Below are 18809 nucleotides of genomic sequence, written 5' to 3' on the forward strand. Positions count from 1 at the left end.
AAATTTTTTTTGGGCAAGACAATGGGCTAGGCGTGCAAGCCATTCTTGGTGCTTTCCTACACCTCTCTGTCCCCTTTAACCCACTATCAAGACTAGATTCAAAGTGTAACGTTTTCATGAATCATGGCTCTAGTGACTTAAGATTTGACAGGTCTAAAGTCATTGGGCCTGGGTTTCTAAATAGGGCCGAAAATTACAAAGTAATCTAAGGTCACTCTCCTCTTGGGTTTAAGTTACCAAATCAACGACTCTTAAGGCATTTCAAACTAACTAAGGCTCCTAAAATGACATGGCAACCTAGAACGAATTTTAAGGGCCAAGTCTAGACAAACTTGGGTCATCACAAGCCCTTTGCCAGACTAGGCCTTTGTAGGGCTCGGCCTGGCGGGCTTGTTTAGCAGGTTGGGCCCTTATTTCTAGGGGTACATTTTGGGTTCAACAAAGAAGATCAAACTAGTCCCGGGCTCGACGATGGCCTCATGGAAGACGACCACGGTGACCACCTCCTCCTCTCCAGATTGCTCTCTCAAGTTAATTTCCTCTTTCTCAATTAATTGATGAATTTAATCGAACCATTTGTCAATACAGAAAGATGATGGTTGGAAGCCGTAATATCACTACAACATCCATCGTTACTGTTGTCCAAAGGTTTGCTCTGTTATGTGACCCAAGAATCTGCACAAATTATTTGAGAATGCAAGAATTTATTTGAAGTACAAGCGAAAAGAATAAGCTGTGTTAACATTTTTATCTTTCAAAAGTGGTAGTAGTTGATCACAAACAAGGAGTAAGAAACCCAATTTGTATCTTGTTCTCTACATCCATATAGGCGTTACTGTAATATCGTTGAAGAGTTCTGAAGAATTCTTGAGACTGCGTTGTTGCTTTCCACTGGCCCTTTCTCTCGGAGAATATCTATGGCTTCAGAAGTTGAAGAAGTTAACAAATGAAACAGGATAGTAAAAATCTAGATGATTAGATAGGCAACATAGTGGGAGAGGGAAAGAAGCTGCATCTTCTATTCAGCAATGGAAGTCATATGCTCTGCCTAACACCCATAGGAGTTGTCAATGGATCGATCAAATAACACTGCAACCATATCAAATAACACTGCATAGTTCACCACCAAATCCCCAAAAGCTAATGTTTCAGTCTAAATTTTAAACTTACAAGGAGCATGGCTATTAGTGTTATATGTGTGCACCCGTGTCCTAACTTCCTAACAGCTCATGCATGCTTTTGTGACTAATAGTTTGCCATCATATCGTAGTTTAGTTATTCTTTGGTTTTGAAGTCTTGAACCTTCCTCCAATAACTTCTTCTGTTTTACACATGCAACACCACATTCAGTTTAAATTTTGGTAGTCTAGTTATCATAGTCTACTGCATCATGTTTTGAAGTATTTGCTTTTCATGTTATTTGAGGATTTACTTCCTTTAATTTTGTTCCTCTCACTTATTTTTGTAAGGGTGCTTTTTGTAATGCAAATTCGACTGAGGAAGAGGAAGGGCTCTCGATCATTTGCTGAAGCTCGTGCTGCAGGATTCACTGAGGAGACTGGAAGTCTAGGTGATATTTGAAAAACTGTAGCAGGCAGTGATCTTGTGCTGTTACTTATATCCGATGCAGCACAGGAGAAAGCATACAGCATAGCATTTTCATTTGGCTTTATATAATGGCCATTGATCATAACAGCATAGCATTTATGGCTCCCAGTGTTTGAAAAGTGCAGAATCCATTTTGGTATTTGAGTCATAGCTAAGAATTACCCGTTCAGTATCATGCAAGTTTTCGGATGTACGAGTGATATTCTCTTGCAAGTTTATCTCTTTGAAATTTTGAATTGTTTTCCATAGGTGCATGGCTATTATACATAGAGGTTTAATTGAGATCACTTAAATGAACACGTTTTGCCCTTCAAAGAGGGCCACTTGCAATAAGTTTGTAAACATGGATTCGTTACTAGACGTAACGGAGCTCTCAATTGCTTTCCAATTGGAGTTACGTCTGGATAGCTTAATTTCTAGCCCACAAACAGCATACGAATTTAGCTTGATATTTGCTCGGAGCAAGCAAATTCATTGGTTAACAGGTATGTAGGCTTAGTGAGAATATTTCACTACTATTCATTACTTTTTTATTACTTTTTCATTACTATTTACAGAATACTTGAGAATACCTCACTACCGAAACGCAACTTTAGAAGTAGATTCTTTGTGAAGCAAAAAGCAGAAAAAGCAAAAGAAAGAGAGCATGCGTAGATAGTCTTAACAGGTATACACATCAAGTAGCTTCTGATTATACATTAACAGGTACAAATACAGCATCCCCTTCAAAATCCCAACACCATTAGAAGTCGAACTTCAACATTCTTCAAAACTCTTGCTATCCAAAAGAGAGGATTTCAACCCATCACAAAACTTTCATCAAGTGGATTCAAAATATTCACCCATCTGAAACTTCCTGCAAAAACCAAATCCAATAGTTAGCCAATTGTACATTGGTATAATGCAAGCAATGGGATGTTAACCAAAGGCAAAATTCAGTTATCTTTAGTGTTATTCAATAATCAAAAGCAAAATAAAATATCAGAATGGCCCATAAACACAACCGATTAGATGGTAGCCCCTGTTTCACCACCCGCAAGGCAATAAATTTATCCATAAAGATATGCATGCTCCATTTGATTCGACATTAAATGGAGAAAATAGCAATATTTTTTGGTTTGAAATATTTTCTAGGAAACCCACCTGTTTACCATTGTTTGGTAAAACAATGTCAAAAACTTTTTCAGATGTTTGGTTGGCATGAAAATCATTATATCCCAATGCCAATACCCATCCAATTTGGCGAAAAAACAACATATTGAGAAGTGTTGGTGTTTGCGACTTTGTTTTGGGGGTTGAGGTGGGGGACTTTTGGGTGCTGTGGTAGGGAGCTAGCAGCAGTAAAAAGGAGGGAAAAGAGGCCGGGAGGCAACCGGGTTAATAGCCAAAAGAACACAATCTAGATTATGTCATACTCCCAAATAAAAGCCCACGCTTGCTTTGTCAATGCAAATTGTTTAAAAGCATGGCACAATTAATTGGATCGAACTTCCCCCGTCATTGCTCTACGTATTTCATAGCAGACTTGCTCAATATGTCAATGATTAATGTCACATACAATAGAAAAAGTGCTCCTGAATTTAGCAACCGACTATTCTTATCAAGATGCTTCTTTCTTTCTGCAACTCTCCAGAATAAGAATGCCCTTTGTTATAATGTACTTACAAGAAATGCACAGCTGATTAGTATCAAGCTTCTATACAGATTAAAAGAAGGTACTGGGTAAATGGCATACTTTTTTACGCGTTTGGTGGACAGAATTCATACTCTACAACATTATTTGGTGACAGTGCCTTGCAGAAGATATGAAGCCTTATTACGGACCTGCAACATTGAAAAATATCTTTTTATCAAAATCACCAAACAATATGGAGATAAGAAGCAGTGTGATTACATACCTTTGATGCAAAGGACCTCAAGTCCGTGCTGGAAATTTGGCAAGAGCAGTTTCGAAGATAAAGACCCCACATTTCATTAATTACTGGCTTATGTTCCAACATTTGATTAACCAAGAGCCAATTCTCTGCCAAAACCAAGTAAATGTACATCTTGAAAAGATCACAACCTTTTTCTTTCACATTAATTGCAATAAGCAATCGCATGATCTCTTCTTCATCAGTAGCCTGAGGTGAAAAATCACAAAATATGACTTGTAAGACAACTTGACTGAGCTTGAAAGATGTGAAACCTTAAGATCAAAAAGAAGTTTAGTGGGCTCAAGCAATCAGTTGACTATTGTTTAAAGATATCTTATTTGATAGAGCTTCCATTCAGCCATGAAGCACTAAAGTCCTTTGATTGCATGAACTCATGTTTTTTGCAGATATGGTAATGGCTTTTCAGACATGCTTTTCAGACATGACCATGAAGCTGCCACTCTCTTGTAAACAATAATGAACTAAGAAGATAAATGGTCTAAGTTTTTAAACTCATTAACACAGTGCTACTTCTTATAATCAAACAGTCATTCACAACCTGTGAGATTTTCTGTTGCCAATGGAATAGATTTTGGGGAAAAAAAACTAGAATCAACAATGGGCAGGAAATCAATGTATAGAGAACCAAAAAGCAAAATCTGTGACAATCAAAATTGAACCAGAAAAGGAAGTTGGATTAATAGATGCCATGGAGGAGGGCACTTGAATAAAGCATTATCCAGCAAAGCAAAAGGAAGCCTTTTTTGATGAGGCGGATCTTTTTCTTGAAAATTTTGTTGCAAGATTCAAGGCATCTGCCTTGAAAATCTGACTTCCATTAGCTGTTGCATTAGCAATTTTTTTTTTTTTTTGGGGGGGGGGGGGGGGGGGGTAACATTGCTGGAACTTTCAAGATTTATCTAAAGCCTTCAAACTGGCCAAGTTCATATTAGCATGGACGTATTACTGATATATCAATTAATCTAGCATCTACATAAAACCAAATAAACAAAAAAAAATGGCTTTTGCCTCGTCAGCATTAGCATAAAGGTAAGAGAATGAATGGATATACAAGAACAATACATAAGCTAAATTGTAAAGAGAATATAGCCTACCTTATTATCAAAACAAACAAGAAGAATTTGATAGGCAACTGAACTTCTAAGTTGCTTACTACGGGTATCATATCCTGAAATGCATTCCACAGCTCGCAAGCAGTTTAAGTCCCTAGGAACTCTGCATTTACAACATGCAATCAGCATTATCAGAGGGGAAATTTTGAGTAGCAGAAGGTAAGTAAACAATATTTTTTCAGTTTGACTATTTACTAGGAATCACCAATCAATTATTCCACCACTGAAAGGCTGTACAAAAATTTAAGCACAGGATTGAATCTCAGTTATCAGCAACTTACTTATTAATGTAGCAGCTACCACCTCGACCTTTAATCAAATACATCAAAAGCAATATAAAGAATGCCTTTTACTATAATCCATATAATCTTTTGCCACTTCCATCATATATCTTATTACCACAAGCGCACTACAATATGCTATTACCATCATCAATAGCCTCTATCATTCTTGGAACCATTACAACTTAAGATGTCATCACAAAGCTCTGCTGAGGCCACTAATAGCATCATCAATATCACACAATTCATGTACCAGCCCTCACCCAACAAGCCACCTCTCCAAAGTTAGTCCCTAGACTGATCACCCCACGATCATTGGAGGTCTTGTGAATACTTATTGCGTGTCAAAACACAAAAACCCAGACTTAACTCTAGAAATATTATATCCATTCTTCTCCTAATAATGAATAGCTTAAGTTCAAAACTTTTCTTTTTGCCATATGGGTGCTCTCACACCCTCCCAATGTATCCACATTACCCTCTGCCTCTTCTCATGTAGCAGGCATTCAAGGTGCCCTGGGATTGTTCAGAAAACAAATATGACACATTTAATTGGGTAATGAGATGAGATGAGAATTCTGTGAATAGGTTTGTGAATAGTAGTAAAATGATTTGAGTTAAGATGTTTTATTCAGTTTTGTGAAATGAGAGAGAAAAAGTTGAATAAATACAATAAAGTTAAAATCTTGTTTGAATATAATTTTTTTAATATAATTTTTGTTTTGAAATTTGAAAAAATTGTATTATTTTTAATGTTTTGTTTGGAAGTTTGGGAAAGTTGTAATGATTAGGTAATAATTAGATGAAAAAGTTTAAGATTTGAAATTGAAAAATGTTGTGTTTGAGTGATGTTTGGAAAGGAAATTATGAAAATTTTTAGAATCTCATCTCATCCAATCTAAGTGTCCAAACATGGCCGGCCTAATCATCCCTTTCCAGTTGTCAACATTATTTTATTTTTCTTTTCCTTTTTTCCAAAGTGCTGAAATCACCCTGCATATGTTGCCTGCAGTGTTTGATGCTGACTTGAAAGTAGTTCGATATTAATCATTTTTCTAATCCTAATAACTCTAAACATTTGAAAAGTTTAAATAACGAAGCTTGGCCAAAATGAAGGTCTTGAAATAAAATGCACGAGATGAAAAATACCTATATTTCAGGGGGAAATGCTCAAATGTGTTAAACCCGACAATATTTCTGAACAAAAATAAATGGAAAAAACTTTTTTTCTTTTGATATGTTTTTTTAAAAATTTTCTTACCAAAATGTAAGGCGTACATGTGATGCATGAACTGTAGACATAAACATGCACTGATTCTGGGGGAGCATTGATCTATTTAAAGCTTCAGTTGAGTTCAACAACTACGCATCACCTAAGGCACTGATAACCAGGACTTTTACTAAACCTGTTTCAATGTTACTTCCGTTTCCTTTCCCCCTTTTTCTAATGCTGTCATAAAAAAGACTATATGCAGAAATAATACAATATTTTCTAAATTCATAGCATTCTGTTTTGTTGTTTACATTGATAGTCCACATAACAATATGATATTTCCACACCTACCAATACCGAAGGAATCTGACAATTGCACATTTTTTCCATATATCTTAGTCCCATCTAGATAGATTAAAAAAATAAAAATAAAATAAAAATGTAGTAGACCAACTTAAATATTCAAAACTGAATCACTTTCTGGTTCATGCGGACCCAAATTCATAATAATGCCTGTAGCATGTCAATTCCTATGGTAACTGGAAGCAGTTGGTAGCTTGATACAGAAAAACAAGATAAATCCATCCTTTTATTAATAACCATAAAAAGGAGACAATGATTAATCACCAAAATTCAATAAATACATAACAAAAAAGGGATATAGATGAACACTTATATGATAATAAAAAAGGCAGCATATTTAGTCAAATTACGGAGATACGGATCCAACCCAATCGAGTAGTATAAGTTAATAACCTGCAAGCAAGTGATTTTGCTATCTTGTTACAGCTGTTCTTCCATTCTTTCTCCGTGAAGTAACTGATAAGTGATTTCATACATTCGTATAAAAGAACCGCCAGACCATGAAGCTGGTGATCTAAGAACAGAAAAATAATGACTTCAACTAAATCTTCGGCTTCTGAGGTTGAAAGGATAGAGAGTTTATTCCTACAACGAAAATAAAAACCAAGAAAAATCAACCACGTGCTAAACCTTACATCATCCACAGCATCTGGGTATCAACTATGCAGTACCAATATGCAAACTATTGTTTGCAAATAGATCAGCAGCCTCAAAGCCGATGGTTCCCAAAAAAAAGTAGATCCATTTGTCAATTACCTTACATGACTACAAGCAGCAGCAAATCTGACCCAAGATCTAATATTTTGAGGTGGCCCTCCACAATTAGAACCTGTAAGGCAAGACCATTAAAAACAATAGAGACAAATTTTTACTACCAATTGTGGATATTTTATGTAAATGAAAATTTTGAAAAGACGAACACAATTTATAAATAAATATATCCAAGAGAATCTACATATATTCGTCTTACTAATTTTTTCTCTCCATACAATTGAGAAAAAATGTTGCTTCATTTCGTTGGTGCTACTTTCCTGTTAATGGTGGTAGAGTCCAGTGGTGTTTAGCTTAGTATTCTTCATCACGTTATGAGTGTTTCATCGTGATGGGGTCGAGTAGGAATGTTATCATTGATCAAAAGTGTTTTGAGTTTAAGAAGGTTAATGAAAGGTGGTGGAGAATCACAGAGAGTAGTGGTCGTGTGGTGAATCACATTTCCATTGATCAAGTATCGTTGGGGTGGTTGGCTGCCATAGTGAAGGAAGGTGTAGCCTTTGGGGGGTCCTTCTGTTTTTCTTAGGTTTCGTTTGGTTACACAGTTCAGATAAGATGAGTTAAGATGAGATGAGATAGTTTGTAAAAAAATATATGTTTGGATAGTGAGATGAGATGAGATAGTTTTGACTTTTTGGGATTTGATAAAGTGGTGGGTCCCACCAATGATTGGATATGATTTAATAATTATTGATTATATAATAATGAATATATTAATAAAAAAGTAATGTTGATGAGTAATATTAAAATTATGTATAAAAATTCTATTTAAATCCCAAAATGGACGAAATTATGCTATATATCCCAAAAGAAAATTCTCTTATGAAATATATTAGTCTAATTATGACCTATTTATTTTTCTATGATATAGGAAATTTGAAATTTGTGTTTCTAATTATAAATTAGAATATTATTCAAAATGGGTTTGGCTAGGTTCGAAAATGGCGTTCGATGTGGATTCAAAATGAGAAGGGAAAAAAAAAAACCAAAAGAATGCTAGAGGGGGACAATGAGCTCAGTGAAGACAGTGGCTTTTCACTATTTAGACTTTACTTATTATTGTTCTTATGTCAAGTATTCTTTTCTTAGTTGAAAACGTCAGAGAAGGTTGAGATGATGGGAGGCTGGAGGAGGGTTTAATGCTACCTCACTTGTTTACGATGACTTAATACCTACTCAGACCATCTCACCGGAGCCCGCTAGTGCATAGACAACTACAAAGAGGTCAGAGAAGGTGTCTGTGAGCAGCGGCAAGGCTGTTGTCCCCGAGCTTGCTACGGCCAGTTCTTGCGATGATGTTTCGGCCACTATTCCCGAGTCTTTGATTTCACCTCAAGCACAGAAAGTCCCGACAGCCTCAGAGGAAGTCTCGAGAGGGTTAGAGATGGTGTCCTATGCGCTGGTAATGGAGGAAGGGGAAACTGTGGACAAATTGAGGTCAGTGGATGAGGGGACTAGCCTGTGGAAGCAATCCTTGATTTTTGAAGACAGTGAGGAGGAGGAGATGGTTAGTTTGTCTCCTCTACAGACACTTCCCCCTTAGATCACACCTAGAGTATTAGATTGGGTGTTCAAAAAAGTCGGGGAGCTTCAAGGTTGGGAGGGATTGATATGTAATGGATATGAAGAACAATTCATGGCTCTCTTAATAGCCATTGAAGCTGGTCACTCCACGGCCATGAAGTCAGCTGTTAGAAAGGAGAGAGTTGAAACGATTGCAATGTTCTATCAATAATGATAACAAAGAGGGAACTTTAGGGAGAGATAGAACAAAAGGGAGGGACTCTATTTTTGTTAATGAATCCTAAAATACTGTCTTGGAACGTAAGAGGGATCAATGATGTGAATAAACGTCTAAAACATTAGATCTCTTCTCCGTAGTTGGAAAGTTGATATTGTTTGTCTACAAGCGACTAAAGTGTGTGGTGTTGATAGAAGTATAATCTGCAGTTTGTGGGGTTGTTCCTTTGTGGGGTGGTATTATTTAGCTACGTCGGGGGCTTCAGGAGGTGTGTTGGTTGTGTTGGTGATGTGGGACAGGAGAGTGGTGGAGATTGTAGAGAATTGCATCGGGTCCTTCTCTATGGCTGTATCTTTTAGGAATACTAAGGATGGGTGGTGGTGGGCTTTTGCGGGTGTGTATGGGCCCAATGTGGATAGTGATAGAAGCTTATTGTGGGAGGAATTGGCGGGTCTATATTCTTTATGAGATTTACCTTGGATTTTTTGTGGTGATTTCAACATTGTTCGGTTCCCTAGTGAGAGGGCGGGGACATCTACGTCGATAAGAGCAATGGAAAACTTTTTGGAGTTGATTTTTGAGTTGAATCTCGTGGATCTTCCTTTGGTGGTGTTTTGGGAGGAGGGGGGGGGGGGGTGTACTTGGTCCAACAGTTGAGGGTGGTCAAGGTTGGATAGATTTCTAGTATCCCCTTCGTGGGAGATGCACTTTCCAGAACTATGTCAGAAAAGGTTGTCACGGGTATGTTCCAATCATTTTCCAATTTTGCTTGATTGTGGTGGCATTCATGGGGGTAGGTGTCCATTTAAATTTGAGAATATGTGATTGGAAGTTGATAGATTTGTGGAGAAGGTAAGGGCCTGGTGGGAAGCTTATTCCTTTGAAGGAACACCTAGTTTCGTAGTGGCGGGCAAACTTAAAGCTCTAAAGGTTGATTTAAAGAAGTGGAATGAAGAAGTATTTTAACATATGGAAGTACAGAAAAATATTCTTTGGGATGAGCTGCAAGTATTGGAGGAAGGAGAGATGAATGAGGACTCTTTGTCAAAAAAGAATGTGGTGGTAACCGAAATTGAGAAAGTTTTGTTGATGGAGGAAATATCTTGGAGGCAAAATTCAAAGGGCTTTGGTTGAAGGAGGGAGATAAATGCACTAAGGTCTCGTTTGTTTTCGTAGATCAAATGAGATGAGATGAGTTGAGATTAAAGTTAAAAAGTTGAATAAAGTATTATTAGAATATATTTTTTAATATTATTTTTGTTTTGGGATTTGAAATAATTGAATTGTTTATTTTATTTTGTATTAGAAGTTGGGAAAGTTGTAATTATTAGATAAGATGAGATGAGATAAGATATTTTCTGAAAACAAACAAGGCCTAAGTTCTTTTACAAGGTGGCAAATTCTCATAGGTGCCACAACACTATTGAAGTCCTTCATTCAGGCTCAAATGTGTTATAGTCTCCCAAAGAGATCCAAGACCATATAGTGCAGTACTATAAAGAGTTCCTAGCTGAAAAAGTAGAGTGGCGCCCCAAACTAGATGGTTTATTTTTTGACCAGCTCGATTCAGAGGTAGCAAGTTGGTTGGAGAGGCCGTTTGTCGAAAAGGAGGTGCATCTAGTGGTGAGAGGTGTGTGCAAAGATAAAACCCCAAGCCCGAATAGTTTTTCTATGGCTTCTTTTAAAGAATGTTGGGAGATAGTGAATGAGGAAGTGATGCAGATTTTCCATACTTTTCATTTTAATCTTAAGTTTGAGAAGTCATTAAATGCTACTTTTATTGCTCTTATCCCAAAGATAGTTGGTTCCCATAATTTGAAAGGCTTCCGGCCTATTAGCTTGGTAGGTGGGATCTACAAGATCATTTCAAAGGTGTTAGCTAATCGCATGAGTTTGGTGATGGACAAACCCATTTCCAAACCTCAAAATTCTTTCGTTTGAGGTCGGCAAATTTTGGACTCTGTTTTGATAGCGAATGAGTGTTTGGACAACCGGTTAAGAGAAGGGACTCCGGGACTCCGAGGGTCCTTTGCAAGTTAGACATAGAAAAGGCCTATGATCATGTGTTGGGATTTCCTATTTTATATGTTGAGAAGATGTGGTTTTGGAAACAAATGGATTAAACACTGGGTTTCGACCACTCGGTTTTCGATTTTAGTCAACGGAAAATCTTGTGGTTTTTTTCAGCCTTCGAGGGGTCTGCGACATGGGGATCCACTATCACCATTCCTCTTTGTTTTAGTAATGGTGGCTTTGAGCCACATTGTGGAGGCTGCCGTTAGGGGGGGGATTTATTGCTGGTTTTTCAGTGGGAAACAACAGTAATGGTGTCAATTCCATTTCTCACTTATTATTTGCATATGATACGCTTATCTTTTGTGATGCTATTAGTGACCAGATTTAAGCTCTAAGGGCGATTTTGTTGTGTTTTGAAGCTGTTTCGAGACTTAGATGAACTTGGGAAAGTCAGAATTGGTACTGGTAGAGGTTGTGAGTAATATTGCTTCTCTAGCAGAGTTGTTGGGCTATAAAATTGCTTCACTTCCTATGAAATATCTTGGACTCCCCTTGGGGGCATCATTTAAAGCAAAGAGCATTTGGGATGGGATGGTAAAGAAGATTGTGAAAAGATTATCGGGATGGAAGTGTTTCTATCTATCAAAAGGGGGGAGGTTAACACTAATTAAAAGTACCATTTCCAACCTTCCTACTTACTATCTTTCCCTCTTTTCCTCTCTCCATTACCAGTGGGAGCAGCTAACCGTATGGAAAAGTTGTTTAAAGCTTTCTTGTGGAGTGGCATGGGGGAGGAAGTCAGATTTCACCTTGTAAGTTGGCAAAGGGTGTGTTGTCTAATTGCGAATGGGGGATTAGGGGTGCGAAACTTGAGCATCTTCAACAAGACCCTTCTTGGTAAGTGGTTGTGAAGGTATCAAATGGAAGGGAACTCATTGTGGAGAGAGGTAATTTAATACAAGTATGGTAGTGAGTGGGGGGATGGTGTTCTAAGGAGAGTAGGGGGTCATATGGAGTAAGCCTATGGAAATTTATTAGAAACGGGTGGAACACCTTTGAAAAACATATTAGGTTTGGAGTGGGTGATGGAGCAAGACTTTGCTTCTGGTTCAATGCTTGGAGTGGCTAGTCGCATTTAGCATGGCTGGAAATCAACAAGCGGCAGTTTCAGATTTGTCGTGTTGTGCCAATGGAACGGTAACTTCAAATGTCACTTTTACTAGAAATGCTTAGGAATGGGAACTTGATGAGATGGCAACCTTTTTTAGTTACTTGTATTCAGCAAAGGTAGGAGGAAATGGGGGTGACCGTATTTTGTGGATTCACACGGGGAGAAAAAAGTTTACTGTTAGATCTTTTTACAAGGCTTTGACAGTACAACAGCTGACCTTTTTCCCATGGAAGAGTATTTGGAAAGCACGAGCTCCGTCTAAAGTTGCGGTTTTTACTTGGATAGTTGCGCTTGGAAAGATTTTGACAGTTGATAATTTAAGGAAGCGGGGTATGGAGGTCATGAAGTGGTGCTACATGTGCAAAAGGAATGGAGAATCGATAGATCATTTGCTTTTACATTGTGAGGTGGCAGGGGAATTATGGTCTTGTATCCTTGATAGAGCCTAACTGAGTTGGGTAATACCTAAGAGTATGGTGGAATTACTAGCGTGCTGGAACAAAAGGCATATTAGTGTACAATTGGCAGCAGTGTGGCGTATGATACCTTTGTGCTTAACGTGATGTCTACGGTCGGAAAGGAGTGATAGGTGTTTTAATAACAAGGAGAGTGCAGTGAGGGAAATCTGGAATTTATTTATATTCTCTCTTTTACAGTGGTTTTCTGCTATTGTATTGAAGGGTGGGAATATCCATGAGTTTCTATCTTCTTTTCAGTTCACTAGAATGTAATTAGGTGTCTCACTTTGTATACTTCCTGTGTATTTGAGCATTGCCTAGTTTCATTCTATTCAATAAAACTACTTATTTACTTATAAAAAAAAAAAAGAATCTATATATGGTCAACCACTACATGCATTACCGAATAGAAAAAGATGGCGCCCTGATAACAAAACTAAATAAACTATCAATTGTTAGACTGATATGAGAGCGCGAAACCAACATATAAACAGGACCACTAATAACCAGACCAAGAAGACTACTGCAGTGACAAATACCAGCATACAAAAGCTTCTCAAGTTAGATAATTAATTTATTAACACATTCCCTTTTTTGTGTTCCTTTTCCTCATATTAATTTTTTTTTCACGGCCAGGAATGGTTGACTTGCATTTGAAGTCAAGGACGGTCTTCTTGAATTCAAGCAAAAGTAAAGAATCATGTGAATGAGATACAATCATTTTGAATCGCATAGTGTAGCTACCCATAACTGACATGCCAAACAAGTCAAAACAACATGAATAACATTCAGGTATTTATAGCGGAATGGTTTTGGACACAAAAGAAACTGCATATTTGTTATAGAGTTAAAAATTAGAATTTAATTTATCAAACTCATTATAATTAAATTCTTTATTGCCAAACAATGGAATTGATTATTCATTGGCCAACCCAGTTTCATAATGAAATGACCAATTTAGCATAATCTACCACAAATTGCACATAAGACTATCGATTACTTTTGCAGAGAATGCCAGGCACCAAAACCCCCACAAATATCCTTATCACTAGTATAGACTAAGAAAGATCCATGACTTCTGTACAATGTAAATTACACGATTGATACACCTTAGAACATACAATCATCTACATTGTATTTATCACCAAATAGTCTGTAAAAATGGCAAGACAGGTGCTGATAGATACCTAGTATGGAAGCTCAGGAGGTGGTTGGTGTTCAAATGAGGTAAGTGGGTCTTTTGGGGTTGGTCTTTGGAAGAACATTAGAAGAAGTTAGGATGGCTTGTCCAAGATTCACTTTTGGTAGGATTTGCAGTGTGGAAATTGATCCCTAAGAAGTACCTTCCCAGAGTTACTCAGAATGGCTCGTGATAAGGAGACTTATGTGGAAGATCGTTGTCACATGGAGCTCAGATCTACCCAATGGTGTTTATCTTTCGTTTAAAGCTAATGATTGGGAGGTAGACCTATTCTCATCATTCTTTGACCAATTGTATTTGTGTAGAATGGGACTTCATGGCAAAAATGGTTTGGGACCCATCTAAGACAACAGCTTTTGGAAAGATTCTTACACTGGACAATGTGAGAAACCAAAGCATATTAGTGGTTAATTGTTGTTCCATGTGCAAGAAGACTGGGAATCAGCAGATCACCTTCTGTTGCATTGTGAGGTTCCTGGCCTTCTTTGGAACATGGTTTTTGGCCTATTTGCAGTGTCGAAATTGATCCCTGAGAAGTACCTTCCTAGAGTTGTTTAGAATGGCTCGTGATAAGGAGACCTATGTGGTAGATCATTGTCACACGGTGCTCAGATCTACCCAATGGTGTTTATCTTTTGTTAGGGAAGCTAATGATTGGGAGGTAGACCTATTCTCATCATTCTTTGACCAGTTGTATTTGTGTAGGATGGGACTTCATGGGACCCATCTAAGACAACGGCTTTTGGAAAGATTCTTACATTGGACAATGTGAGAAATCAAAGCATATTAGTGGTTAACAGTTGTTACATGTGCAAGAAGAGTGGGAATTAGTGGATCAACTTCTGTTCCATTTTGAGGTTCCTGGCCTTCTTTGGAACATGGTTTTTGGCCTCTTTGGATGGATTGGATTATGCCTTCTCATGTGGTGGATCTCTTAACAGATTGGAAATAGTAATTTCATAGCCATCAATGTGCAGTGCTATGGAGTATGACCCTGTTGTGTTTATTGTGGTGTCTTTGGAGGGAATGAAACAACCATAGTTTCGAGGATTGCTTCAAAGCAGTGCTAGAGCTCAAGTCCTTTCGTAATACCCTTTTTCATTGGATTGTGAAGAAGTAAAACAGAGAATTTTAGGAACCAGAAAAACCATTCTAGGCTGATTCAAGATGGGGATGAGGGAAAAAAGGGAAGAAAAAGAATTGAGAACCTAAAAATAAATATGCCTAGTTGCTGTGACACCATATCCACAAACATATCCATAGTGACAAAATCAGAGAGTTGATACAGGAAGCATGTCATCAATACTATTAACTCCACTATGAATTCTTCCTAACTTCCATAGATAATATCACGAGGTTTTTGAACCTGGACCACACTCTAAAGAAGAGAAGATAAACAAAAGGGAAAAATATACAAAGCCCCCTTAAACTGCCACTCAATTTGCAATCACTACCTAAACTATCAAAATTAGCAGTCACCCTCTAAACTAACAAAAAATTTCAATGAACCCCCCCCCCCCCCCTTAAACAGATGATATTACCCTCGCAAATTCTCAACCAAAAAAAAAAAAAAAAAAAAGACAAAAAAAAAAAGACAAAATACCTATTAACAAATAGACAATATATTTTTAAGAAAACATAAATATATTTTAAATATATTTTTTTTCTTAAATTTTCAGATTTTTTATTTTTTCAAATTTTGAAGGGGTATTTATGCCAATTTTTTGACTGAGGGGTTGCACTGGTTTTTTGGTTGTTTGGGGAGTGATTGCCAAAATTGATAGTTTTGGGGGTTTTTGTATTTTACCCTAAACTAGGGTTGTAATCGAGTTGAGCCGAGCCGGTCTTTGGCTTGCCGAGCTCGGCTCGACTCAAAATACTCAAACTCGAGCCCGAGCTCAAGATTTTTATTTATTCTTTGTTTGATCTCAACCGGTAAGCTAAATTCCCAATTCCAGCTCGAGTTGAGCTCGACTCGAATTGTTTATTTTTTAAATAAGATTTAATAATTAATGAATTAGATAAATAAAAAATAAAAAATCTAATATTGAATTTGTACAATTAACAAGTAGAACCTCTATTGAATTATAAGATTTTAAAAATTTATAAATAATTAATATCTAACTAGTTGATATTTATCTATAATAACAACATATTATATGCCTACACAAATTATTAATACATACACATAATATGATAGCATATATTTATTTCATATATGATTCTCACATACTAGTATATGAAATTATTAAATCTTATTGAATAATTATTGTATAAATTATAAAAAATAGCTATGAAGTATATTCAATATATAGACATAAGTAATTAATTAAGTTAGATATTATATGTTTAATTATAAAAGTGTTATGCTTATATTATTAGCTAATACATATACACATATATATGTATATATACATAGGTCTATGTATATATTTTTTTTGATCGGTAAAACTCAATATATGAATGAGTTTTACTCAAGTCGAGGTAACAAGTCAACTCAGGTATAAACGAGCGGGCCTTAACGAGCCTTAACCGAGTCGAGTCAAGTTTTGTCAAGCATGTGTCGTTTACTAATCGAACGGATATCTATTTTCATGAGCGGGCTTTTTTTTCACAAGTTGAATTCAATTCGAGTTTAACCGAACAAGTACCGAGGGCCTATCAAACAAATTGGTTCATTTACAACCCTACCCTGAACAAATCTATCATGTTCATAATATAAATCTCGATAATCTGCATTGTGCATGAGAAAAACTGGTAAACAGTCAAAAAGCTTACCTGCATGCAAAGAGTCTCTGTTGAATGAAAACTTATATTGAAATCCATAAATTTCAAGAGCCCCTTTTAATTCAAAATAGCTAGGAAGCCAATCAATCAAGACAGGCTGTAGATCAAACAGGTCAAAAGTTAGAGTAGATAAGCTCAGAGAATGCCAATAAAAAAATTACCCTCTGAACTTCTCCAATATATATAACAATTAAACTTGGCTCCCAAGAAACAAAATAAGATTAATATTACCTCATCTTTTGATGACAAAATAGCACACCAAAAGTCACATGCAGATGTTCTCAATTCTTCTTTCGACGAATATAACACTATTAAGCCAAAAGATAAGCACATCAAAGAAAACTTGCAATGGTTTAATGCACAAGCTAAAGTAACTGATAAACTTACTCAAATTAAATGTCCACACGGCCATTGATTTTTCTACATGACCGCATATAAATGCCAATTTTGAAAGCCAGCCATTTGCTAACAATCCTTCAAGGAACAGGTCTCCTGCAAAAGCATGTCAAAGTGGTGAACAGGCATAATATTTACAGAACATACGTACAATATGAACTCAGTGTACATGTATATAAGATAAGCATGATTAGCGAAAAAACCAAATATACAGAAAACATTAGCCACCTTTATCTGAATCAAGTTCAAAGAGGGAATTGAGCTCATTCTTCATAAAAGACTGCAAGAGGGCACAACTTTCAAGCCCAGGAAAAGCTAGAGGTGGTGGAACTTTCTGCAATTCATGGAGAGGGAGAGAAGATAAAGAACTATCAGTTATCCCAAGTAGGGTTATTATCAAACACTTCAGAAAATTATGCATGTAACAAGTTAGGCAGCACTAAGATTTCATTCATGGATTGAGGAAACCTGATTCCCAAATACACGCATGCCCCACGTTGACATATCTTCCTCACCGCTAATTTCTCTCATCTACAAAAAAAAGGTTCATATTTACAGTATGAAAAGCAGACAAAAAGTGAAGACATTCTAAAAATAAGATTAGTAATATCGATACTATTGGAAAAGTCATTGTACCTGATTTTGGCATTGATCGATCACTTCAGAAAGTGAAGCTTCTTTGGTATTGACATCGTCATCTGAGTTGTAGGCCTTTTGGGCCTTTTCTTGTATAGACTCCCTCTCGACAAGTTTGCTTCTCTCTTTGTAGTAATCACTCAAAAGATCATCCAACCCAATAACCTTCTTCCTGGTTGACATTGAAAAGAGTTATTCCAATGCAAAATCAATGGCTTTTCACCAATTACCAAACAACATATAAACTCAAAATACAGAGAGTGCCCCACAAATGAGTTCATTTTTAAGGCCAAATTAACTCTTGCCCAGTACAAAATGGGAAGAGAGAGCACGTAGGGGCTCTCAATAAACTCAAAAGATAATTACACAGATGATAGGAATTTTGAAAAAAAAAAAATATAAATCATTTTCAATTTTATTTTTCCGCAATCAGCATCAAAGTTCCATTTAAACAAGAGAATCAAAACAGAACTTGATGAGTGAAATTATTACATAACCGAAAAAAAGTTGCAAAACATGGTTCTAGTGCAGGCTACTAATAACCCGGACGCAGGGTTTCCGTAACAGTGACAACGAATAAGATAAACTCTTACTTACAGGGAAAAAAAAATCTATCAAAATGTGCTGAAATAAAACAAGAAATTAAAAGATGGGAAAGTGTTTTTAGTGAAGAAACCTTTTCTTGGTAACAACAGGGGAACTGAGAAGTGGGTCTTCAAACTCAAAATCTAGAGAACCATCCATATCTGCTATATTTCTCTCCCTCCCTCCCTCAAAGTTTCTTTGGGGTCAAACTTCTATGGCAATGGAAGCGCCCAAATTTTACGGGCACATTTATTTTCAAAAATTAAATATAATACCTTTGACAGCGTGCCGCGGCAAAAAGGGCAAGACAGGTAATATAAGGAAACAGTTGAAAGTTGCTTCTAAGTAATATCAGATATAGTAATAAGTTGTACAAATGTCGTGCTTTTCTTCTAAAAAAGTGTGAGGTTTATTATTAAAAAATTAATTTTTTATGTGAGTTTCATATTAACTCACATTTTAAAAAGGATATATGACGCTTATGCACTTTATGACTATAAATATCATTTCTCATATTGAAAATTAGACAAAAT

The 18809-nt window shown here is 36.6% G+C and overlaps 1 protein-coding gene across 3 annotated transcripts; it reads right to left on the reverse strand.

The window, feature by feature from the left end:
• Positions 1 to 2278: 2278 nt before the first annotated feature.
• On the reverse strand, positions 2279 to 18580 carry LOC121239294. Of its 3 annotated transcripts, none has more exons than XM_041136503.1 (13): positions 18368 to 18579; positions 17692 to 17863; positions 17524 to 17586; positions 17284 to 17389; positions 17047 to 17151; positions 16891 to 16967; positions 16651 to 16756; positions 7271 to 7343; positions 6908 to 7099; positions 4640 to 4760; positions 3507 to 3731; positions 3381 to 3432; positions 2279 to 2464 (listed from the first exon to the last, which is right to left on the reverse strand). In XM_041136503.1, the coding sequence occupies exons 1-12, from the start codon at positions 18433 to 18435 to the stop codon at positions 3385 to 3387; spliced, it is 1356 nt and encodes a 451-aa protein (XP_040992437.1). In that variant the 5' UTR covers positions 18436 to 18579; the 3' UTR covers positions 2279 to 2464; positions 3381 to 3384. The 3 variants fall into 3 exon arrangements, with proteins under 3 accessions (XP_040992437.1, XP_040992439.1, XP_040992438.1); XM_041136505.1 differs by having other exon boundaries at positions 3344 to 3432; positions 18368 to 18578; XM_041136504.1 differs by lacking the exon at positions 2279 to 2464 and adding an exon at positions 2490 to 3304 and having other exon boundaries at positions 18368 to 18580.
• Positions 18581 to 18809: the final 229 nt, after the last annotated feature.

The sequence above is a fragment of the Juglans microcarpa x Juglans regia genome, chromosome 7D (genome assembly GCF_004785595.1).
Source record: "Juglans microcarpa x Juglans regia isolate MS1-56 chromosome 7D, Jm3101_v1.0, whole genome shotgun sequence".
Taxonomy (NCBI): Eukaryota; Viridiplantae; Streptophyta; class Magnoliopsida; order Fagales; family Juglandaceae; genus Juglans; species Juglans microcarpa x Juglans regia.

Coding starts and splice junctions, on each gene's coding strand:
- LOC121239294 (XM_041136503.1), bottom strand. CDS start 18,435: ATGGATGGTTCTCTAGATTTTGAGTTTGAAGACCCACTTCTCAGTTCC. Junction 17,390..17,523: donor TGCGTGTATTTGGGAATCAG/GTTTCCTCAATC, acceptor CATGAATTGCAG/AAAGTTCCACCACCTCTAGC. Junction 3,732..4,639: donor TTGTTTGTTTTGATAATAAG/GTAGGCTATATT, acceptor TTTTCACCTCAG/GCTACTGATGAAGAAGAGAT.